This window comes from Gossypium raimondii, chromosome 6 (genome assembly GCF_025698545.1).
Source record: "Gossypium raimondii isolate GPD5lz chromosome 6, ASM2569854v1, whole genome shotgun sequence".
Taxonomy (NCBI): domain Eukaryota; kingdom Viridiplantae; phylum Streptophyta; class Magnoliopsida; order Malvales; family Malvaceae; genus Gossypium; species Gossypium raimondii.
The window spans coordinates 705,744-730,256 of NC_068570.1; the positions used below are offsets into that span (position 1 = coordinate 705,744).

At 32.3% G+C, this 24,513-nt stretch overlaps 5 protein-coding genes across 7 annotated transcripts; 3 read left to right on the forward strand and 2 right to left on the reverse strand.

Moving 5' to 3' along the window:
- The first annotated feature begins 3,612 nt into the window (after positions 1-3,612).
- On the forward strand, positions 3,613-6,326 carry LOC105772764 (tubby-like F-box protein 6). 2 transcript variants are annotated; one of them, XM_012594203.2, is made up of 5 exons: positions 3,613-4,423; positions 4,504-4,591; positions 5,058-5,190; positions 5,278-5,908; positions 6,219-6,326. In XM_012594203.2, the coding sequence occupies exons 1-5, from the start codon at positions 4,067-4,069 to the stop codon at positions 6,249-6,251; spliced, it is 1,242 nt and encodes a 413-aa protein (XP_012449657.1). In that variant the 5' UTR covers positions 3,613-4,066; the 3' UTR covers positions 6,252-6,326. The 2 variants fall into 2 exon arrangements, with proteins under 2 accessions (XP_012449657.1, XP_052488891.1); XM_052632931.1 differs by lacking the exon at positions 6,219-6,326 and having other exon boundaries at positions 3,617-4,423; positions 5,278-6,110.
- LOC105772763 (flocculation protein FLO11) lies at positions 6,136-8,234 on the reverse strand. Its single transcript, XM_012594202.2, has one exon. The coding sequence runs from the start codon at positions 8,232-8,234 to the stop codon at positions 6,411-6,413; it is 1,824 nt and encodes a 607-aa protein (XP_012449656.2). The 3' UTR covers positions 6,136-6,410.
- On the forward strand, positions 8,152-11,548 carry LOC105772766 (CBS domain-containing protein CBSX3, mitochondrial). Of its 2 annotated transcripts, none has more exons than XM_012594205.2 (6): positions 8,152-8,295; positions 9,523-9,775; positions 9,869-9,950; positions 10,687-10,760; positions 11,122-11,182; positions 11,288-11,548. In XM_012594205.2, exons 2-6 carry the CDS (start codon positions 9,533-9,535, stop codon positions 11,428-11,430), a joined length of 603 nt encoding a protein of 200 aa, XP_012449659.1. In that variant the 5' UTR covers positions 8,152-8,295; positions 9,523-9,532; the 3' UTR covers positions 11,431-11,548. The 2 variants fall into 2 exon arrangements, with proteins under 2 accessions (XP_012449659.1, XP_012449660.1); XM_012594206.2 differs by lacking the exon at positions 8,152-8,295 and adding an exon at positions 8,723-9,421.
- On the reverse strand, positions 11,048-14,807 carry LOC105772762 (uncharacterized). The gene is made up of 3 exons (XM_012594201.2): positions 13,499-14,807; positions 11,695-12,763; positions 11,048-11,362 (listed from the first exon to the last, which is right to left on the reverse strand). Exons 1-2 carry the CDS (start codon positions 14,561-14,563, stop codon positions 11,714-11,716), a joined length of 2,115 nt encoding a protein of 704 aa, XP_012449655.1. The 5' UTR covers positions 14,564-14,807; the 3' UTR covers positions 11,048-11,362; positions 11,695-11,713.
- A 2,760-nt stretch (positions 14,808-17,567) lies between these two features.
- Positions 17,568-19,356, forward strand: LOC105773931 (uncharacterized). Its single transcript, XM_012596151.2, has 2 exons — positions 17,568-17,971; positions 19,053-19,356. Exons 1-2 carry the CDS (start codon positions 17,619-17,621, stop codon positions 19,159-19,161), a joined length of 462 nt encoding a protein of 153 aa, XP_012451605.1. The 5' UTR covers positions 17,568-17,618; the 3' UTR covers positions 19,162-19,356.
- The last annotated feature ends 5,157 nt before the right edge of the window (positions 19,357-24,513 follow it).

Genomic DNA, 24,513 nt, shown 5'->3' on the forward strand with positions numbered 1-24,513 from the left:
ATGCTCATGAAGTTGACACAAATACTAATTTTGAAAATAAAAGTAGGTGACTTTTGTAATCAAAACACATTAGGTAAAATAGGGACTATAATTTGGTTGACATACCAAAAAATTTCATCATTAATTTGCATTTTTATTTGCAATGGGAGACTAATAGTTGCCCCTAACACCCAAATCTTATCTAAGTCTTATCAAGTTTATGTCCTTGTGGGCATCCCTACTTGTTTGGCAAACTTCCAACTTGCAAAAAAAGATTATTTATTTTCATCCAAAATGGTAATGCCATACACTTCTTGCATGAAAAAAGGGGCTCCACATCTCACTTCATGATATATTTTTTAAAATACTAACTTTTTTTTTTGAATTTTTTTAAAATAGGGACTAAATTAACAATTTTATAAAGTTGAGAGTTAAATTTATTAATTTTGTTAGAATTAAGATTAAATTAATAAATTTATAAACATTAAAAAACTAAAATGATTATTATATAAATAAAAAAAAAGTCACATTACCTTTTGCTTAATAATTCAACCAAAATGGCAATACCATACACATCCTGCATGATGGGGGTAAAAAAGGGGCTCCATATTTCACTTCATGCCATTTTTAAAAATTTTAAATATTTTTATTGAAAATATAAATATATTTTATGATTGTTTTAGAATCGGGCTAAATTGATAAGATATGTAAAATTGAGGCTTAAATTTATTGATTTTTAGAATTGGATCAAATTGATAGAATTTGTAAACATTGGGTAGCTAACTTTGTTAGTATGCCAATAAATAAGGATAAGTCATCATTATGTTAATGATTTAACAAAGAAATAACCAAATTATCAAATGCCGATAATGTTAGTAAATCGAAAAATATTAGAGTTGAGTGACGAAAATAAAAACTTGTTAACAATTGAATGACTAAGTGTGTAATTTAACCCTTTTTTTTTTAATTTTTGCTTTGCTTTGCTTCTACTTGACCTCATTGTAAAGCTTGTCTGCATTTATATGTTCTTATATCCCAATACTAGAAAGTTCACAACTAAAGCAATCAGTTTCCTTTTCCTTTTTTCCTTATTTTACAATACAAACAGATAGGCACAGAAGTTAGCACTTTAATTAGCTAGAATTTGTCCGGACCCAAACTTGAACACTCGATTCGATTAATTTAAACGAAAATTCAACTTATCCTGATTTGATCATAAAAGAATCAATAGTTCAAACTCATTGAATTCTGATTCGACCAGAAAACCTAACTCTTAAGTTCAAATAATTTAGACTTGAAAGATACGACCTTTTAACCTCAAAAGATCATAAAATTTTAAAATTTGATTCGACCAAATTTGAATTAACCTAATCTAAACCTAACGTAATAGGAGTTAGTGGGAGCCTTGTGCCCTCAATTCCCCAATTTAAAAAATTTTCATCAAGTCCTTGAAAAGTTGTCAATTAAAACTTTTCAATTAAAAAATAATGCTCCTTAATCCTCACAATTTTTTTTGAAAATTTTAAAGGCATGTGCCCATAGTGACTAGCTCAAATTCATTCAAACTAGATAAAAGTATTATGAAAGTTATTATACTGAGAATCGGATTACATTTTTTTTACTAAAAAATGAGTAAATTAGTCCATATACGTTAAATCAAAGAGTAAACATGTCCTTTCTATTACAAATTTCTTCTATTTCTACCGTTAAAAACTGACGTGATTAACGGAATAATCAAACAGTTACACTTGGCGTGCCACATGTAACTTGTATTGACGTACATGGACCAATTTTTAACTGGATGAAATTTTTAACAGAAAGATTCTTTGATTTAATGTACAAAGATTAATTTACCAATTTTTTAAATAAAATAAACAAAATACAATCTAATTTCTAATATAAAAAAAAAGTAACAACTCGATGATAATTCAGGTGGGAAATATTTTGGTGGCCATGGAAGAGCACTCTGAGTTTCATATTCCATAAAATTATATGCAGAATCCAGTTTGTAGCTAGCATTCACCACAATCTAAACCCCACATTAAACTTTTGAAATCCTTTTCTTGCCCCCCGCCCCCCTAACTTTATGAATTCATTTTATTAAGCCCATAAATTCATATTAAAATAATAATACTACTATTTTAAAGCACTACCAGCAGTTTTCGGCTGTCAGTTCAAGGGTCTCCTCTAGGTTTCGCCGGTTGGTGAGTGGACCCTAATGTTGGGATCCTCACATTAATCCCTACATGATTTATTCCATCTCATCATAAAATAAATAAATAAAAAACTAACAATTTCAATTCATTTAATCCAATCTCAAATATGCTTTAAACTTAAAATGATTCAAATTTAGGATGACATGAATTAAATTCCAACGTCTAGTATGAAGTACAAGACTTGAACCCGAAATGATTCGAATCTAGATTTTTAACTTAAATGATAAAACATGAAATGACTTGACATAAGAACTTAACGAACATACTAGAATGACCCAGATCCAAAATGATTTAAATCGTAAAATGATTTGAACAAAGATGACATGAAAATCTCGGAACTCAAATTAATTAACTTAAATCGATTGGACAGGGAATCAACTCAACCCGCAAAAATGCATAAAAATTATATAATTGTTTTCGACCGAAAAGGGAATACCTATTCGATAGATTAAATAAGATTAGCATCAAATTATTTAATAAATTAAATATATTGTTAACTATATAAAAGTGAAAAAAAAAATGATGGCATTCCTTGCAATAATTCAAAGCATGCATGACAAAATCATTTTCCTATACATTAGAGTTCCTTTTGGAAACATATTAATTAAGGTAAATGCTTATCTTATGTATATAAAATAATTATTTGTATAAGCTTTTTAGTTTTATAAATGGATCATTGATTGAGTCTTAGTTCGATTGGCATATGCATTGTTGTTAGTATAAGAAGACTATATTATTTAAACACATTATTTTCCTATTCAAGGGTTTGATTGGTATGTGCAAAATGATCACTAAATTATTGGAAAGTCTTTATTTAAGTCACTGAGTTGTTAAGTTTTTTTTTTAAATGTTTGACTAATGAGCTCCAAACGATGAATTGACGATAGATACGGTGGATCAATACCCATCGACAAGTAAAAGAACATGCCTTAGATCTAAGTCGATCTAACGTTTAGTGTCGGAGATTAAAGAAAAAAACTGTATAAATTTTGGTTCGCAGATTCATGATGTCTAAAGTTGTTTCATGAAAATAATTGAATTGTAGAAGAGAGAGAGAATGGGTGCTTTTGATTGATGCAGACGATGTAAACATAAAATGTCATGCGGTTGTGGTTTTAATAGTTTCATGATTTAAATGAAAACTTTTAAATAATTTAATGACAATTTTATAACATTTTAAAGTTGAATGATCAAAACATTAACTTATTATTAATCTGACTGATATTGAGATTAGTTTAAAAAAACTAACACTTTTGGTGAATTAATATTAAATAATAAAAATAATTTTAAATTTAATTATAAAATATATAAGTATTAATATAAATTATATTTTAAACATTTAATAATATATATATATTTCAAACAGTTAACCAACACATAAAAAGCCCGCCAATTAAAATTAACGGAAAATTAACAATAAAACAAAAAACCCGGTTTTGTTTAAATTATAATCAAAGAGAACCTGAAAGAGAAAAGCAAAAAAGCAGAACCTTCATTGTGTGGTAATCCTCACAATCGCAGAGCAACTTACGGCAGCGGTAACGACGGAGACGGCGAAGATGGAGAGAGGCGGAGCTAGAGAAAAGAATAAAAGAAAACAACGAACAACCAAACCACTGGTCTAATCGTTTCAAAAAACAGTAAAATTATTAGATTGAGATTCTCTCTTTCATGTGATTGTAAATTGTGTTACATCTCATTTTCAATCTCGTCGTTTCGAGTTCTCCGATGAATTTGTCTCTCCGTTTTGTAAATTTTGATATATTTTTCCCATTTTTTCGAAGAATTTTTTGTTTCTGTATCAAAGGTTTCTCTCTTTTCTTTCTTTTTTTGACAATTTAGAACCCTATTATTTCAATTTAGCTTTGAAAATGTCATTTACAAGCTTTGTATGGGAGATTGGGAATATATCAAATAAAAGTTCAAGGAAGAGACATAGGCTTCGTCGAGGTCAAGCTCATATTACTCCAGAAGCTTCTTCCTCTTCTTCACCTGGCTCACCTGGTTCTTTAACTGTACAAATCGAACAACGGCAATGGGCAAATTTGCCTCCGGAATTACTCTTAGATATAATTCAAAGAGTAGAACAAAGGGAACAATGTTGGCCTGGAAGGAGAGATGTGGTTACTTGTGCTTCAGTTTGCCGTTCATGGAGGGAAATTACTAAAGACATTGTTAAAACACCTGAGCTTTGTGGCTTCTTAACTTTCCCAATATCTTTAAAGCAGGTAAAATTTGATATATTTTTACCTCTTTTTTTTTTTTTGCTATTTATGATTGAAAAAATCGGATGTCTGTTTTTTTAAAGCCTGGACCAAGGGATACGCCGATTCAATGCTTTATTAGAAGGGAGAGAGCAACTTCAACATTTCGATTGTATATGGGACTCAGTCCTGGTAATTTTTCTATTTTTTTGGGTGAAAATGTGTGTTCTGATTCTTGTTGAGGGGGAGACTCCTTAGGGAGAAGTCTTGAGTGTTGTCCACTAAGCAGTGGGTTGAACCCCAACAATGTCAAGGTATTGTCCTGTGTACAGTCATGGAGGGAGAGCACCTCGGTGTAGATACGACTTGCAATGCTCAGAGGAGAGATGTTGGTATAGCGCATAACAATAATTATGGAAATCACCTACGTTTGGGGGACTCGATCCATCAACCTAAAGCTTATAATCCACATACTTGCAAGTACGGTACCACTTGAGCTACCTTGACATTGTTGAGGGTCTAATCGGCTGCTTGACGGATGACACTTAGAAGACTTCTCCTAAAAGAGTTGGCTTACCTCAACAATTCTTAAAACTGTGTTTCAGCTTAGTATTATGTTCATATAACTGATATTTATTAGTATGTTATGAATTTAAAGCTTTGTCAGGTGAGTTGAGTAAACTGTTACTAGCAGCAAAAAGGGTCAGAAGGGCCACTGGTACTGATTTTGTTATATCTTTAGTTGGGGATGATTTCTCTAGATCAAGCAACAAGTATGTTGGAAAACTCAGGTAAGCTTTTAGATATGTTGAACTGTTACTTTCTTAAGGATTGGTTGGTTCCTTCTTTTGTGGAATTTAAGTGTGGAGCTTTAACAGGTCTAATTTCCTGGGGACCAAGTTCAACATTTTCGACAGTCAACCTTCAAGAGATTCTACGGTTTGCTCCAGTTGCGAATCGTGTCGAAAAACTCATCCAGGGAAGGTGGCTCCAAGGGTAACTACGAGTAACTATAACACTGCCAAAATATCTTATGAGCTCAATATTCTTCGCACTAGAGGTCCAAGGAGAATGCAGTGTATCATGAACTCGATCCCCGTCTCCGCCATTGAAGGAGGAACTGCTCCTACGCCTACAGCATTTACAAATTGCCTTGATGAGCATTCTTCTCCCTTGTTAGATTCAGCAGGAAGAAGGCCACAAGTTGGGTCCACTTCGAGATCAATGCAAAATGTACCCTTAGTCTTGAAAAATAAAGCTCCTAGATGGCATGAGCAGTTGCAGTGTTGGTGCTTAAATTTTAAAGGACGAGTTACAGTGGCTTCCGTAAAGAATTTCCAGTTGGTGGCTGCTGTGGAGCCTAGTGAAAATGTTACAATAACTGAACAAGAAAACGTGATTCTGCAATTTGGGAAGATTGGCAAGGACATTTTCACCATGGATTATTGTTATCCACTCTCTGCCTTCCAAGCATTTGCAATCTGCTTAAGCAGCTTTGATACAAAACCAGTATGTGAATAACAATTCTCTTGTTCCCTCTACTGGCATGATTATGCTAGTTTTCATTATATTTTGGTTGTAATTTGTAAATATTCTCCTTGGATGTACGTTAGGCTAGCCATTTCACTGGCAACTGCCTTCATTACTCTGCAATCTACATGCTTCTGTAATGCTAAGTTTAGTATCTATATATATATTTGAAAGGCACTTACCAGACTCCCCCTATTACCACATAGTTTTATCACATGCTGCAGCTTTTACATTTACTGTCATGAAAAATATCTGAGGAAATTTTCTCCCTCTTGGTATTTACTTGCAGATTGCAGTACAAAATGCATTTTGCTTTACATAACAATATATCATGAAATTACAAAAGGTTATGGATCTGGAGCTTGGCTGTGGACAATATGGCATCATTATTATCAATGTATAGTTATCATTCTCTATATCTTGTTTGCATATGCTGTCTGAAAACTGGCAGGTAATTCTTACAAAGTTGCGATTTATATGGTCAGAGATCCTCCATCTCCTTTTGTTTGTTCTTTCCCCCACAGTTGAAGCGACAACCGTGTCGTCGAGGCTTTTCAGGATTACCAGGGTCCGAGTCACTTGATTCTGCAAAAAGCCCTCTGAGGCATCTTCTTCGTACCGTAGGTTCATATGTACGCTTCTCTGCTGGTGTGATATTAAATCTAGTCTTGCCTGGCTCGGTATGCTCTTCCTTTGCTTTAGACTTGGTTGATTCTGCTAAATTGTGTATAAGTTCCAGATAAACACCTGGATTTCTTGCATTCACAGAACTTTCACACACAATTGAATTATTAATGCTTTGTATGTTATTATTGGCATATGCTGTTGATGCTGGATTTTCTTTGGTTACTGAATCCTTAGGCTTCCTTCCCCTGGAGCTTTCTTCTCCATCAGTGGTAGCATCAGGGCTGTCATCCGGGTTGATCTTATAACCCCGGTGAATATGAACTAATCCCTCCTTTTTGCTTGATTCTGAACCTAAGTGAAAAGATGCCCCTCTATTTTCTCCGGCTAGTGTTACGACACTGATTGATTTTTCATCTGTAGGTAGCTCCAGTTGCTCTGTGGTGAGCTTATGAACAAACTTACAAACATCTTCTCGGATCTCGTTCTGGAGGGGAACTTGTTCCCAATTTGAAGAGACATGCTTTTCATGAGCTTTATTTGGTATGCTCCAGTTTCTTGGATATGCTGAACTCACGGTTTTGATTTGTTTTTCATCATTGCTTGAGGTTTTCAATGTCTTCTTTATTTCCATATCATCTTGCTTCTGCTGGTGTCGTTTTCCTGTTTCCAGAGCAGCCATTAACTGCTCTTTGGTTTTTGTCCCAGCATCTGTTGCTGCAGCAAGGAGTTTTGTAGTTGTTCCCTGCTCTGGCTCTTCATGAGTTGAACCCTTTGCTGTTGCTTTCCCGTGTTCTTCTTGAACCTTCTTCCTTTCCACTCTTTCCTTTGGCTTTAGTGGTGCTGAAGGTGTTTCCATAGTTGTGCCAGTAATTGGTGCAATTTCTGCAACACCAAATGGTTGAGTCTGTTGATGAGAGGCAGATGGTGGGGGTTGAGTAGAACTTGGAGGTTGGGACCTTTCTTGTATAGCTGTTGGAGAATCTTTTGGTGCAGACACGTCTCGAAGTGATGGAGAAGAGGGTTGTGGAGATGTTTGCTGAGAGGCCAAACGGGATGAAGATTGTTGCTTGGAGACTGCCTGCGCTATTGATTGAGGCTGAGAAACCATGCGAGATGGAGATGGGGGCACAGAGATAGCCCTTGCTGGTGACCACGTTTGAGAGGTAGCCTGAGTTTGAACTGTTCCATGAGATGCTGATACTGGCCGAGACATCCCTTGCTTGTCTGTTACTCTACGAGATGCTGATGGTGGAACTGAAGAACCTCTGATTTTATGTCGAGGCGTTGATGTTGGCCGTGAAGTAGCTGGACGTGATGTTGCATCTGGCTGGGGTTCTGTCTTTTGCCCTGGCACTCGAGCCTGCGTAGGAGCAGTCTGTACTGGTGCGATCCCTGGAGGCCGAAATGGTGGCTGTTGGATAGATGTCGTAGTGCTTGGTTGGGAAGGGACTTCACTTTGAGCTGTAGGACGTGGAGTGGCTGCAGCTGACAGCCACGGGAGTCGGAAACGAAAAAGTTGCCTCCGTTCTGCCATATATGACAACGAGAAAACAGAAAAAAGAAGACAAGAAAACAACGATTGAAAATCGAGATGGGCGGTGTTTGCCAATGATATAACTGACATCTGATGTCTGGTATGCATATATAGGTTCAAAGTCTGATGATGCCTTTGGAACATGGCTTTCTTCTTGCTTCTCCAAAAGGACAAATCATTTCACGCAATATTCTGGATTCTTAAGGTAAGCTTTTTTATCTTGTCTTGTATAGTAGGGATAGCATCTAGTGTTTTCTCATTGTTGCCTTCATAGTTACTTACATTCCATGTCTCTGTTATTCTTTTCTTAAATGCATAAACCATACTTACAAGTTCCACCCACGTGAGTCATGTGGGTCTAATTATGGTTTCAGTCCTTATACTATGCTGAAATTTGAGATTTAACCCTTTCAATGACGTAATTTGGCCCCTCTACTATTATAATGTTATTAATAGGTCCAAAATGATAGCATTGTTAATAGTAGTGACGTGGATTTTTACCATAAGAAAGTTATCTGACCTATCTTTACCATAAGAAATTTATTAACAACAAAATCCTCATCATCATTTTAATGGCAACTTTTAACAATGTTATAACATTATAACAGTGGAGGGTCCAAATTATGTCAAATTAAAAGGATTAAATCTCAAATTTCAGCGCAGTAGAAGGATTAAAACCATGATTTGACCTAATAATTATAAGGATTAATGCAACTTTTTCCCATGAACTTGATAATTAGGTTCACTTTGATACTTGTACTTTTTATTAGTCCACTTTGGTACCTGAACTTACAACTAAGTCCTTTTTTATCCTGAACTTGGAAAAATTTTAAAGTTTGATTATATGACTCTCTGAGATCGTGTTAAGTCCACTTCTTTTAGGTGCCGCATCATTGAACTTTTACATTTTTCCAAGCTCAATGACCAAAATGGACCTAGTTGCTAAATTCACTTACCAAAATGGACAAAAAAAAGTACAAATACCAAGTGAATTTAATTGCCAAGTTCAAGAGCCAAAAATTATATTAACCCTAATTATAACTTAGTGTAAACAAAGCCAAGAGATTCATACTATATTTTGGTTTTGATACTTTATTCCATCTCTCTAATCCATGGAAACAATTGTTAGCTTTCTGGTTATGGGAGGCAAGGAAAGGAATCTTCTCAAAAAGACAAAATGAATAATAGCAGACCAAAAGTTTTCCTTTTACTTTGTCTTGTTAATCAAGTAATGTATTCCCTTTCTCTAAATATAAATTTTAAGACAAGTGGATCAAAACAATATTCTAGTTTGCTTCCTTGTCAATTGTCCAAGGAGCTGCTTTTCTAAGGTATATGCAACTCTGCATTATAATGTAAAACCTATACATACACTTCTAAAAATGTATATATATATAGACACATACATTTGTATCTGATCTTTGATTTACAGTGCCAACATAATGCAAGGATTGATCCAAGGACTAAGATCTTGCTGGCAGGAAAGAATCAAGCTAGCAATTCTAAGAAATTCGGGAGGACATAACCGGAAAAACATGTTCTCGCGTACCGGTTCCGTGGAAACAGAGGAAAAGGGATTAGAAAACATTACAGTAGCAGATGTATTGATCAGTAAAGGCAAAGAAAACGTCGGGTCTTGGCTTTGGTGTCGGGTCAACGACAATGTCGATGATGCCATGAAGAATGCAAGTATCATACAACAATTTTACTGTGATTGTCTGGTCTGGTTTGGTCTGGAGAATATTTGTTATTAAAATGACACAAGGGAAATTTTGCAGATGGCACAACATAACATTGGGTCATTGGTGGTGTTAAAACCAGGAGATCAACTACATGTTGCAGGGATCATCACAGAAAGAGGTAAAAGAAATATGTAACATTTATATTTTTTTGCTCACTATCTAGATTTTAGACTAAACCTGTCAATTAGATGGAATGGATGGGTCTTCAGTTCGGGTGAATTTGAGTTTTAAAATTTTTTTTTGTTCATTTTGGTTCAGGTCATCTCAGTTTCTAGTTATTTTGAGTACAAGTCATTTTGGATTTGGATCATTTGTGTGTGTCGCTTCAATTTTTTTTGAGTTAGGTCATTTTTAGGCTATTTTAAATTTAAGTCAATTTGGGGTTTGAATCAATTCATGATTGAGTTGTATGCTTCTTCTTTTTTTAATCTAGATTCGAGTTATGTGAATTGAGTTTTTATATTCGGATTATAATTGATAAGTTTATTTAAGGATGAAACTAGAGGTAAACCTCTAGAGAAAATTTTATTTTTATTCCCTTTCAAATATTAATAATTTAATTTGAGCCCTTTGAGCACATGGAAAACCGGTTATTCACCCTTCCTAAAAATTAGTTATTTATTTTTAAGACCTATAAATTTTAGCTTTGGAGTCTCTCTCAAAACTTTATAACATTATCTCAATCCTTACACAAGGCTCTCGGTTCTCTCTGTCTACTCTTGACCATTGACCAATTATGTTGTTAATGATCCAATATTTATTCACGAGTAATCAATAAACATGCAAGTTTCAATCATCACAAGGAGTTTATAAATAAAATTTTCTAACCTTTTAGCCTTTTTTCCCCCCCTTAGACTACTTGAGAAAGATCATTGGGCAAGGGAGATCACCAAAATACACAAGAGTGGGGGAAATCATGACAGATGAGGTATTTTCTCGCTATCCAAACATTTTTTGATACCAGAATTTAATTTCAACATTTAATTTAATATCTAAACTTCTTTCCCAATTTCATACTAGAGTATAGATTCAATGTTTGCTTTGGCACTTGATTTTTTTACTTTTAATGTTCAATTTGATACCTAAACTTTTTTTCAATCCCAATTAAGTACTTATGTTTTTTTTAGTACAGCATACATATCAAACATTTGATCTGGATATTAAATTAAACATTAAAGCTGAACTTATGTATCAAATTAGAAAAAAAAAACCAAGTACCAAAGGGCATATTACTCCCTTTTATATATTTATGTTCTTGCTACCATTAAAACCTGTCCTTTATGAAACAGAACAAATTAATCACAATGAAATCTGATACAAGCATTCTTCAAGCAATGCAACTCATGACAGGTAAACTTAGTTTATTCATTGCCAGAGTGTTTTAAGAATCTCAAAACTCATAGTTTTTCCCTTTGAATTTTATAACATCAACCATCCTTGATAACGATCCCTCAGACAATCACATACGACATGTTCCGGTGATAGACGGGAGAATTGTCGGCATGGTTTCAATAGTAGACGTTGTACGAGCTGTGGTGGAACAACAAAATGGTGAATTGAAACGACTCAATGACTTCATTAAAGGGGAATACTACTAGAACAAATACATTTCTACAATATAGACGTCTTCTTTCATTTCATTGCAATGCAATTGTAGTTCAATAAAACCGAAAATTGCATATAATTGACATAATTTGATTCTTCTACTGTATGAAATTTCGGATGTTAATAATAAGAAAACTAATTTATGCTTGAAATGAACATTGCAATGGTTCAACCAATAATCAAAAATGAAAACCATGTTCAAGGTCTCGAAAGAAAATTAGGTTGACAATTAAAAAAAAAACATCATAGCAGCATACCAGGTTTTAAACGAGTAGGTTATGTCTTGGGTCTTTTCTGGCTGAAAACCTGAGATGCCGATAGGGAGAATTTCACTTGTTCCGATGCAGCAAAGCCCTTAGCTTCCATCAATTGAAGTATCCTTTGAGCATCTTGCACGAATCCACCTGCACAAAGTGCAGTTATAATTCTCTCAAACTCACAGGGACCTAGTTCATCTTTCCTAGCTTCCAAAACTCCAACAGCTTGTAGAGCTTTTTTCTCGGATTTAGCCCTCGAGTACATATCACAGAGGCTTACGTGAACCTTTAAAGGAGGAACTTCGCCTAGTTGCGCAATCTTGTCTAGTAACTTTTCGGTTTCGTCAACCAGCTGCAATCTACCCAACCAATCCACAAGAACGGTATATGTTTCTATGCCGGGTTCAAAACCGTCCTTCTCTAGCTCCATTAGAAGATTTAAGGCCTTATCTAACAAATTCTTCTTCTCATAAGCAGCAATCATGTTAGCGGTACACTTGTCATCCGGTTTATGTCCGAGTTTTATCATGTTGTCAAAATTGCTCCTGGCTTGATCATAGTCACCGGCTTGCCCGTATGCCTCCACGAGCAATGCAAAATACTCCAAATTGTGTTGAAATCCTGCAAATTGCATGCTGTTCGCAATTCGTCCAGCTCCAACAGCATCACCTCTACGAGAATAAGACCGAAGCAATGCCATGTAAATCTCTTCCGAGGGTTTGATGTCTCTTGTTTCCATCTCTCTTAGTAATTGCTCGCCCTGTCGAGGTTCACCAGCATTGATATATGCCATCATCACTGAGTTGTAGACCTTCGTGTCCGGTTGGAAGCCATAGTTCCTCAAGCTTTCAAATGCATCATTAGCACGGGCAACGTTCCCTACCTTGCTATACATGTGAACAAGAACCGTGATAGTTAAACTATCAGGCATTATACCATTTTCAACCATCTTCCTAAGGATCCTCTCAACGTCTTCTACACGATCCTCTTTAGCATAGGCATCGATCAGTTTGGTATAGTCACGAACGTTTGTTTGGAAAGACTCTTCACCCAAAACCAGTTCCATAACCTATAAACATTCAAAATCATAATAGCAAGTTCAGAACCTGTAGCTCAGGTGTAACAAATTTTACAACGCAAATACTTGTACTTACATGTGTTATTCAAATAGGACAAGAAGAGAATCATGCATCCAATTAAATATAGCAGATAAACAACTCCTAGAGTGTTTGAACAATAACGTATAACTATAAATGAAAAGCATATTTCATGACCTCAGGAAGAAATAAAACAAGATGAAAACATGCACATACATATATATGATATAATATATCACCATACTGATAATCAATAATATGGGATGTAAATCAAGTAATAACAGGATAAACAACTCCTAGAGTGTTTGAATGATATCATATAACTATAGATGAAAAGCATACTTTCATGACCTCGGAAGAAATAAACGGGATGAAACACATGCACATACATACATATATATATGATATACTATATCACCATCTTACCTAGAACAAGAAAAACCCAATACTAATAATCAATAATATGGGATGTAAATCAAATAATAACAGGATAAACAACTCCTAGAGTGTTTGAACGATAACATACAACTATAAATGAAAAGCATACTTTCATGACCTTGGAAGAAATAATACAGGATGAAAAACACACGTACATAAACAAGACAAGAAAACTCGATACTGATAATCAATAACATGGGATTTAAATCAAGCAATAGCAGGAAAGTATAGTGCAAGTTATTGTGACATCATGAGGAGAAAAATTATACCTTTAAGTGTATGCCGGGATTTTGTTGTTCCAATTTATCAAGCAAAGTGATCCAGTCAACACGAGTAGGTTGCAAAAGTTGTATCCATTCAGCCAAAAGCTGTGAAGGATCATCTTCCTTTTTCAAAGAAAGGATTTTATCCATGACCAATTTGCACTTCCCAGATATTGGCTTTGGTTCCAGAGGCCAAAGCATTTCCTCTTTCTCATGGATTTTATCAGCCACTGCAGCCCACTTAGGATCCGATAAATCCAGTCCATAGATCTTATACTTAATCTTTCCCTTTCTTTTTGGAAGAGAAGCAACCGCAGGTGTATCCTCTGCTGCAACAGCTTGTTCCTTCAAGACATTCCGACCTTTCTCTTGCTTTCCGGACCTAAAACGTTGCAAACTCTCGTAAAAATCATTCTCCTCCATCTTCTCTTTCGCCCATTTAAACCGTAGCTCCCTCAACAAATCCCCACGAATCCCAACTTCACCAGCGAACCTACACATTTCTTTCACTTCTTCAGCTTGCAAAAACTGCTTCATTCTCTCCTTCTTCCTCGCCTTCTCCATATCCTCCAACACCATATTACTCGCTTCCCATACAGTCTTCCATAAATCTTCGCTAAAATCTTGCGATGGCATCGCCACTTTCAAACCAACCATCCGCTGAATACCGCCTTTCTCCATCTCTTCCACAACCTTCTCCACGATAACTAAAAGCATCCCATTAATCGTCTCCTTATCACAATCCGTATACACTTCGGATAACTTCCCTCTCATTATCCAAACGAATCGAGATAAGAACTCTTTCGTAGTCCCATCATCCTCATCCTCAGAATCACTGGACACAACATTTGCTTCAACACTAGCATAACTTAGCTTAGTTTCTCTGGTTAAGTGAATACATCTAATAAAAGGGGAAATGGGTTTAGGGTTTTTAATATACGCAGAGCTTTGAACACCACTTATTGGATGGAGGGAAGTAGATATTGCGGCTGATATTGTAGAAGCTGGTTTTGGACTTAATTTTGATATATGATTGATTGATTTCCTAAAAATTAGATGCTTCAAATTCATATTTAATCAGCAATTGAAACCAAAAACCCTATGCCGAATTCCTCAAAAACTTAGAAACGATCAAGCAAAATACCAGTGCAATTACCTGAGAGATAAACGATCAGTGATGAAATGAAGCAAGCGATTAAGCGAGAAGAGCCACTCTGTTTGGTTCTCGGGAAAATAAGAACGGAAAACTAGCCGAGAAAAAAGGGTATAGGCATAGGTTGCCCTGAAAGTTAAGTGTTGAAATGGACGGCTAAGATTTTAAGGGTTTAGTGGAGGGACTGATAAGAAAGGGGAAAGATTATTAGGGTTTTTTTATTAAAAGCATCTCATATAAATTAATTATTAAAAAAATAGTTTTCATAGGTCAAATTCCGCAATTAGACCATGTACTTTGTGGCTAAAAGTACTATAGAGGCCCCTGTATTAGGAGTTGGATTAGATTTTATCCCTTCTACTTAAAGAATGAGTAAACTAATTTTCATCCATTTTTACTGTTAAAACTGACATTCGTACATCAACATGAGATACATATGGCATGCCATGTGTCATTGCTTGATTATTTTGTCAGTCACATCAGTTTTTAACAATACAAATGGATGAAATTGTTAATATAAATAACAAATTTGTTTTCTAGTCTAACTTATAGGGACTAATTTACTCATTTCTTTATTAGAGGGAGGCAAAATGCAACCTGACTCTTGGTGCAAGGGTCCCATCGTACTTTTATCATGCTTTGTGTAAATTTTGGATTTAGTGCTTGTACTTTAATTTGGTCATTTTCAATCCTTGGTACTTTTAGAATTTGAAAATTCTAGTAGCCAAATGATAACTTTTAAACTCATTATGTTATGTTATTTTCAAATTTTAATGTGTACAACATATTGTCGAATATGTAATGCTATGTCACCTAGTTATTTTCATATATTCCTCACAAAAATTCAGTATATAGATTTACTGATAATCATTTGCATTATGACATGAATTTCAAATTCAAAAAATATAGCGACTAAGAATAATCCAATCAAGAACATAGACTAAATCTATAACTTTAAGCATAATAAAATTAATAGCATACTTTAACCAAATAGATTTAATTGTTACCATTTGGTCAGACTAAAATTTCAAATTTTGAAAAGAATAGAACTAAAATTGATCAAATTAAAGTACAAATACTAAATCCATAACTTACCCAAAGTATAATGTCTAATAGTAGAATTTGACCTTTTCTTATAGCTAAAAATCGGATAAGTGGTTAAACAGGTCAGATGGTTCTTGGTTTGGCTGTTGGTACAAAAATAAATAAAGAAAGAATTGAAAATCATGAAAATTATATAATAAAAAATATTCAACCAATTCAATTGTCATTTTTTTTCTCAATTTCTGATTTTCATTTATTCCAAGCAATTCGTTAAAGATTTATTCAACCTCTTCGTTTGGACTAACAAATCAATTGATTTCTAATGTAATTGATCTAGGTCCAATTTTGTTTCAATAACACTTATAGCAACATGAAAAATTATATTGAATTAATATAAATTAACTATGTTTACTATTAAATGTAAAACAAATCTATGAAAAACAACCGTAAATTTTTTTGGGTGAATTACAATAACAGGGCAAAACTTGAACAACAAATACGACTAGTGCGAATCAAGCCCATGCCACATTTGGACGGTGAACACCCTTAATTATCCAGTCATCACATGGAAAAAACTAGCAATTTTAACATTTTGGTTTAGGCTTACATATAAAAAAAAAACCCTTAAAAATGTAAAAAAAAAAAATCAATTTAACCATTATATTAAATTCACATTTAATTAAGCCTCTCTTGTTAATTAAAATAATCAATTAAGTCCCTCCATTAATGGTTTCTGTTATTGACCATGTTAACTGTTAAAATAAATTGACGATTAAATTATATATTTTTATAAGAGTTAAAATGCATTTTTACCCTAGATATTGAGTAGCTTGAAAACTCATGACTAGTATCTACTCCCTTAATGGGTCTAATGGACACAAAGGGTTAGTGATTGGGCTCACTCCAATGAATATATTGGGCAACAACAAAAAAAAGCAATTTCACCTTATATTTGTTTATATTTTTATGGTTTTCAAAAGAACTTAATTGAAATTTTAACATTTTGGGGGCTAGGGCATTGCCTCCCCCCCCCCTCCCTTCCCCTGTGATAATGGTACTTTGCTTTATATTCGATATATACAACCGATCAAATCACCAATTTTCAATTTAATTATTTAATTGTTCAATTTGGTCTGGTTCTAACATCACTGTCGGTCCAAACATCTTTGGAATAATGTGTGAAATTTGAAGCTTCCATTTAAAATGGATCTTTTTCTTATAGAAAACTCAAATCTAAAAACTCAAATCAAGGTTTTTAGATCTGAATTAATGGTCAAATCAGTTAAACCACCGATTCTCAATCTGATTGGTTTGTTTGGTTCAATTAATTAAATAATAAAATCATAAAAATTAAAAATATATTTACAAAATAGAAAAAGTTGGTTCGACCGATTTTATTGCCTAGTTTAATCAATCCATACCGATTGCCTGATCAATTGGTCCAACCCTTTATTTTGGATCAATACTCTGGTCAGCTTTTGGTTCGACTAATCGGTCCAATTCGATTATGAAAATAGTGACCCAAACCCAGAGTTAGTGCTTTAGGTTTGACCCATTATTGTATCCAAATATACTATTTTTTTATCCAAATTACCTTTAAAGAATCTCCGAGCTTAAATAGATAACTCGATGTTCTAAGTTTTGTGTAAGAATAATTGACATTAATGCCTAAATTTAGTATAATATTATTTGTAAGAGTTCCAAGATAAAGTTAATAACACAAAAATTACTTGAGATAGAAGTTATCAACGACTTAGTCGTGTATGGCCATTTGAAAGCAAAAATTAGTGAAAAATGGCCCATTGAACTCGCCACAAATGCCTCCTCCTAAAAAAACCTATAAAGTTGGCTTGATTTTCATCCATTTGAACCGAGACTCTTCCATTCAACATTTCTTCTTGTTTCTTTTTCAAGCTTTTTTCAAAAACCATGGCGAAGCTTGCTTTGGTTGTGGTATTCTTTTTGGGTCTTGTCCTTTCAACTCAAGGAGAATTCACCCAATTCGATGGCTTCGCCGGAAGTGTGTTAAGCTCTGCAGAAGATGAAGCTGAGAGTGCCAAAGGGTCGTTGTTCCAGATGTTTTCCCCTGATATAAACAAGGTTACTACAGAAGTCAAAGGTGCGGCCGACACCTTATCGACCTCCGGAACAGATGCTGCCAATATCATGAAAGAGAATGCTGAGTCATGGGTTGATACATTTTCCCCTAATGCCACCCCGGGCCCGTCTGCCGATAATCCGAAGAAGTCATCATGGACTGGTTGGATCACAGACAGGCTCAGGTAAAGACTATATTAAATCTATTCACGAGTAGGGTCGAGTTGGGTTACAGATAGAATAGAGAATGGAAGGTTTAGTCAATTCAATCGGTGACAAATAATTAAAAAAAAACTAGATTTTTTTTGAATAATCTCATTATAGGTTCTTATTATATTTGCTTGCTCTATTTAAGACAATGTTTAGAATTAAGCATAGCTCCTACCCAACCTATAAATAGGAGGATAATACACTTCAGCGCACTCAAACCCACGTCCCTCTGCATTGGCAACAATGCCCATGCCAATTAAGTTAAAACTCAATAGGAAAAAATAGCTAGAACCATAAAAAATCCTTTTTTAATTATGTTTATTTTTAATGAAAATTTTAGATTTTTTTCTATGTTTATATTTGATTTTTTTAATTAAGCTAAAACTCAATAGGAAAAAATAGCTAGAACCATAAAAATTATTTTTAATGAAAATTTTAGATTTTTTCAATGTTTATATTTGATTTTTAATTTTAATATTTTTGAATTTTTAATATATTGATTTTTATTTTTAAAATGGTTGAACCAAGAACTAAATATCTAACCGATTCAACCTCTTATAACATTGGGCTTGATTCTGAAAAAAATTCTATGTTTAAACTTGAAATTGACTCGACTTGATGCCGTTTTTACTTTTCATATATTACAAAATATTAAATAAATAAAATTTAAATACAAAATTATTATTCTTTAATTTGAGTTCAAGTCAAGCTAGCACAATATTAAAAAAAAATATTGTCCATGCTTGACCTAAGCAAGGTTGAACCTGCCAAAGTGGATTGATTGTTCGACACATGAACATATATTTAAGAGTGAAGCAAAAAATTCTATGTCAAGGATCGAGACAAAATTTTGAAATAAAAGGAAAAAATTGAGTTAAAATGACTTAAATTATCATTTTTTTAATAATGATGAAATTATAATTTTTTTCATTTAACCAAAGGATCAAGACTTTTGTCTACCCCTAACTTCGCCCTTGAAATATTATGTATATGAAAAAATATATAATTCCTTACTCATATTTATTATATCATAATTGATTTTTGTTTCTACTTTAGGGGCATTGGGCTAATGCCTTCCAATGACTCAAAGAAAGAGGCAAACAATTTGGCTTCGACTCCGGCTATGGCACCAGGACCTGCCTTTGCACCCATTGTATTTGGTTAAGATGGGATTAATATAAACCAAACTATTATCAATAAGTGCTGGATGCAGGGGTAAAACACACTGCAATTTTAAGGAGAGAATTTGTGTTCAAGCCCTGGAAATAATGTTTTTGAGAAAGGCAACTATGAATCCTAAAAGGATTAGTCTTCATAGACCATGAAGCAGATATGGAAGATACATTGGTTTTTCAATAGAAAAAGCCTTCAGTGTAATAGTATTTGAAAGAAATACATACATACATACATACATACATACATACATACATACATACATACATACATACATACATACATACATACATACATACATACATACATACATACATACATACATACATACATACATACATACATACATACGTAATAAATACGCACGTATGTACATACATACATACAAACATTGTTTGATTTTTTTAATGGTTGATAGAGGTAAAGTGTAATACCTGACGCTATGTAAGTTTCTTTAGGAATAAAAAATGTCATTATAATTGTTATACTTATATCTCGTGAGCTCACTTTGCATCCTTGAGACTTCATAGGTTAACGCCCTTGACTAAGAAGAATCACCTTGTGAACTAAACACTTTTGCGAGCCCAAGACCTCGTAACTCTATACCATTGGGACTACATGCCTAAAATGGATGAGGTACATCATATATGCCACTCACAATCTCACATGTCACATATATATATTCCCTTGACAAGACAGTCTATATCTACGGTGACAAGGTATCAATAAGTTGGCTAAAATATAGGAAGTCTAAAACTAATACATAGGTGACACATGACACCTTAGGAATGATTAGATACAACCCCTTAAAAGTTTATAATCATCAAGATAGAAGGCCAATACACTCTCTCCTTTGATATTCTCAACTCTCTTATCCCCTCCCCTTTTTTTTTTTTTCTCAATCCTCTATGAGTACTCACATTTCAATATCTTAATTTTTCTATAGCTCTTTGCTTTCCGAGTGAACTATCACAAAGCATCACTACTTCGTCTTTGTATCAACAATAATCATATATTTATAATTAATTAATTAAATTATTCACTAAAATACAATTTTTCCATTTGAGGGCCCTCTAAATTTACCCTTAACTTTCATATATCCATTATTTAAATTCATTTTTTTGACGTTACAACTAGCTATATCAACAATTACAATGAGAATCATTAATGAAGTTCTGACAATATTGGCAAAAGCTAAAGCGCTTGGGTTTTAATCCCACTATGTACAAAGACTTATACCTATGAATTTTGAATGACTACTCGAAAAAAACCTCAAAAAATGCTTAATATGAATCTAAACTCGAAATAACTTAAACGCAAAATTATTTGAACCCTAATGATGTGGAAGTCCTGGATCAAATCAAGCCCCCAAACACTCAACTCGAGGTAAACTCAAAAGAATTGGATCTTGAATAAGGAATCTTGGTGTGCAAGTAAGCCTTAATGAATATGAGAATTCAAAACTTAGTTAAACGATGATTTTAAAAGAGCCTAATCTTGATATTACATATTGTAAGCAAGCTTGTCTAAAATTTAGACAATCTTGAAAGTTAAAGTCTAAGCCTGACTCATATTTTAAGTAGACTTAATAATTTACCTAAGCCCATATTTTAAGCCTCGTACTTTTGTCTAAATCCTCTCATTTTTTTAGTAAGCCTTCAAGCTTGGATTAGGTCCATTTAAAAATCATCATATTTTATAATACAATACTATTTAAACATTAAAAAATATGTTAACTTGTCTGAAATTAAAATTTTAATAAAAGAAAAACCATCTAAAATATTAAATATTAAATTAAAATTAATATATTTTTAAAAAATAATATGGGCAAGCCTAAAACGGTTATAAGTTAGTCATTTACAAATATGGACTGTTTTGGATAAAATTTTAGGCTCATATCTCAGGTCAAACTAGGTTTAACCAAATATAAAGTGTACTAATGTCATACATAGGCTCGACATAAACCCAGCCTAACCCGACCCAAGGATATTTTCTTTTTAAACTCTTAACTTATGCTTAATCGAACTCTTGTATTTATATTTCTTTTTAAATATATATTTATTTAGTTTGGATATCCGATATCTTGTAGTTACATGGTCCTAACTAAAATTGAAGTTGAATCCGATCAAACTCTTAAATAAGGAGCAATAGTCTCTCAACATTGTTTTCACTATCCACAAAATGAATATCAAATTCATTACCACTCAATCCATATAGCTTTAAATTTTTTGTTTCCAAAAGAGTTAATTGCACCAAACATCCCCAAACTGGTGTTCAAGCATTAAAACAATCTAATTACATCCTCAAACTATCAATGTTAAATAAACAATATCTTTTGTTACTAAAATCATTAATTTAACTGTTAAATGAGACATTATATCTTATGTGATATAATTTAAAATGAAAATTTTAAAGAAAAATGTATGTTGTAAAAATCTTGATTTTGAGGTTTTCAAAACTTTTATAGAAATTATCGTTCACTCTCTCTTTTTCTTCGTTTTACTTTATTTTTAATTTTTAATTTTAAAAGCCATGCAACAACATTTTACTTTTCTTTAAAATTTTCATTTTAAGTTATATCGTACAAGATTTTACGTGCCATTTAATAGTTAAATTAACAGATTTCAAGAATTGAAGAACCCGATTGATATAGTCTCAATAGTTTGAAGATATAAATAGACTAATTTAAAATTTAGGAATTTCAGTGCAATTAAATCTTTAATATATATATATACACATATATATAATTTCAATAATTCCAAATACTGATGACGATTTGGCGAGCACGTGCTTAACAACAAAAGTAGGACTATCATTGACTCTCCCCCTTTTAGTTTGTTTCTCTTCTTGAAGCTATTTTTTTTTCTTTTAATTATATAGGAGAAAAAAATAATTTTTGAGTTTTTTCAACTATTTATGATAATCTAATTCGATATTAATTTTAGATTTTGATTTATTTTACTTATTTTGATAAAATTTATTTTATTTATAGTTTTAAATATTATTTGATAAATTTCAAAATTTGTTTTTCAATGAAAATGACTTATATATATATTTTTTTTCAAAAATAATTTTTATATAAATTTTACGTTTTTCATTATTTTAAATATAAAATATTTATTTTTACTCAATAAAAATAAAATTATTTCTATTTAAATAAAACAAAATTCAATGACCGGTAGTTGGAATTCCAAAATGGAACAACAAGGGATACCATTTCAAATTGTTCCAAAAGAAATAAATAAATTATTTATTTATTTATTTATTTTGATTTGGTTGGTAGGATTTGCATTGTTGGGTATTTTTATTGCCACGAGATAATTGAAAATGTTGGTCAATAAATTTATAAATTTATTTGATTAAAATATGCTTTTAAGTTTTTATAGTTTTTACATTTGAAATTTATTGTTTAAAAATTTTAATTTAAAATTTAAGTTAAATCATTAATATTTTAAAATAAAAATATAATCATTCTATAGTTACGTAACAAAGACGTTATGATTATAATAAACTTGAATTTAATAAAAGATATTAACAGTATTGATAATTGGTCTGATATTTTTTTTTGGTGAATTACAATAGGAGGGCAAAGCCCTAACAATAATACAACTAGCGCGACTCGAATTCAGGTCACATCTAGAGCGGTGAACACCCTAATGGTTAAGCCAACACACGGGGTTGTTGAACTTACATTTTAAATCTGAAAAAGGAAAAAAAAATTCTTCAGATAAAAATAAAATCACTAAATTTCAAAAAAGTAGAGAGAATTAACCAATTTAATTTATAGTCCCATGGCACCTAACATATTATCACGTGGATGTATATATTAGAATCTAACTAATTTAAGGTTTATTATAATTTTAGTCTCTCCATTCTATTAAAGTTTAGGATTTAACTTTTTTCTTTAAGTTACTATAATTTGGTCCCTTTTATGTTATTAATAGCTCTAATGTGATGACATGAAAATTTATTTTGTTGTTGTTCGTCACACAATTAAAATCACGTGAAATTTTAATTAATCAAGTTTAACATGTTTAATGTTGTCCTTTTAAAAATACACGTAGTCACTTTATCACTACAACTAACGATATTAACAATTTGAATATACTGATAACATTATAAAATTGATAGATTAAATTATACCAAATTAAGGTAGAGAGATTAAATCTCAAAGTTCGCATATTAAAGGGACTAAAACCATATTTAGACCTAAAGTTAAGTTCCATTTTAACGGAATCAACTAATCGTATTATAAATTTGGAAATTATTAATAATATTATAAAAGTAAATTACTGAATTATATTGAATTAAAGCAAAATAATTAACCAATATAACATTGAATATAATATTATTGGGAAGAGTAATTACGAAACCTCAAAATATTAATAAAAGTCAACGTGGTAAAGGAATTAAAACCATAATTATCAAGTTTCTAAAGAGATTAGCAAGGTTAGATTATGCTATTAGTCCTTTTACTTTATGAAAGTTGTGGATTTAGTTCATGTACTTTAATTTGATCATTTTAGTCCTTGTACTTCTCGAATTTAAAAATTTTGTCATCACCAAATGATAATTGTTAAATTCATTAAGTTTTGCTATTTTCAAAATTTGATGCAACAAACATATTATCATATGTGTAATGACATATCTACTTGTTAATTAACAATGTCATTTAAGTTAATAAAGAAATTTGAATTTGAAAAGTATAAGGACTTAGAATGATATAATTGGAGAATCTAGACTAAATTTACAACTATACACATAGTACAGGACTACTACATGAATTTAAATAAACGAATTTAACTGCTAATATTTGGATCGTAATTAAAATTTCAAAACTTGAAAAGTACCCAACTATGATTCTTTTTTCTTTTTTGATCACTCAACTATGAAAAGTTACAAAATGGTCACCCAACTATTAAATTTTGTCTTTCTTGTTCACCAACTAGATAACGTATAAATGGAAATATCCAAAAATCCAAGATAGTTGGGTGACAAAAAAGACAAAATTAAATAATTAAGTGACCATTTTGTAAATTTTCATAATTGAATAACCAAAAATGAAAGAAAACATAATTAAGTAACTATTAATGTAATTTACCAAAACTAAAATTAACCAATTTTGAAAACTACAAAACTAGAAAGGATTAAAGTAGCATAATTTAACTAATTAGCTTCCTCTTTTTTTCACCATAATTTTCATTTCTCGCAACTTTGGTAACAAAACTAATAGCAAAATTTAACTAATTAACTTCATTTTCTTTTACAATAATTTTCATTTAACAAATTCTTAGTTGTAACTTCGTACACTTTTCAATCATTAGAACCTAAATATCATTTTCAT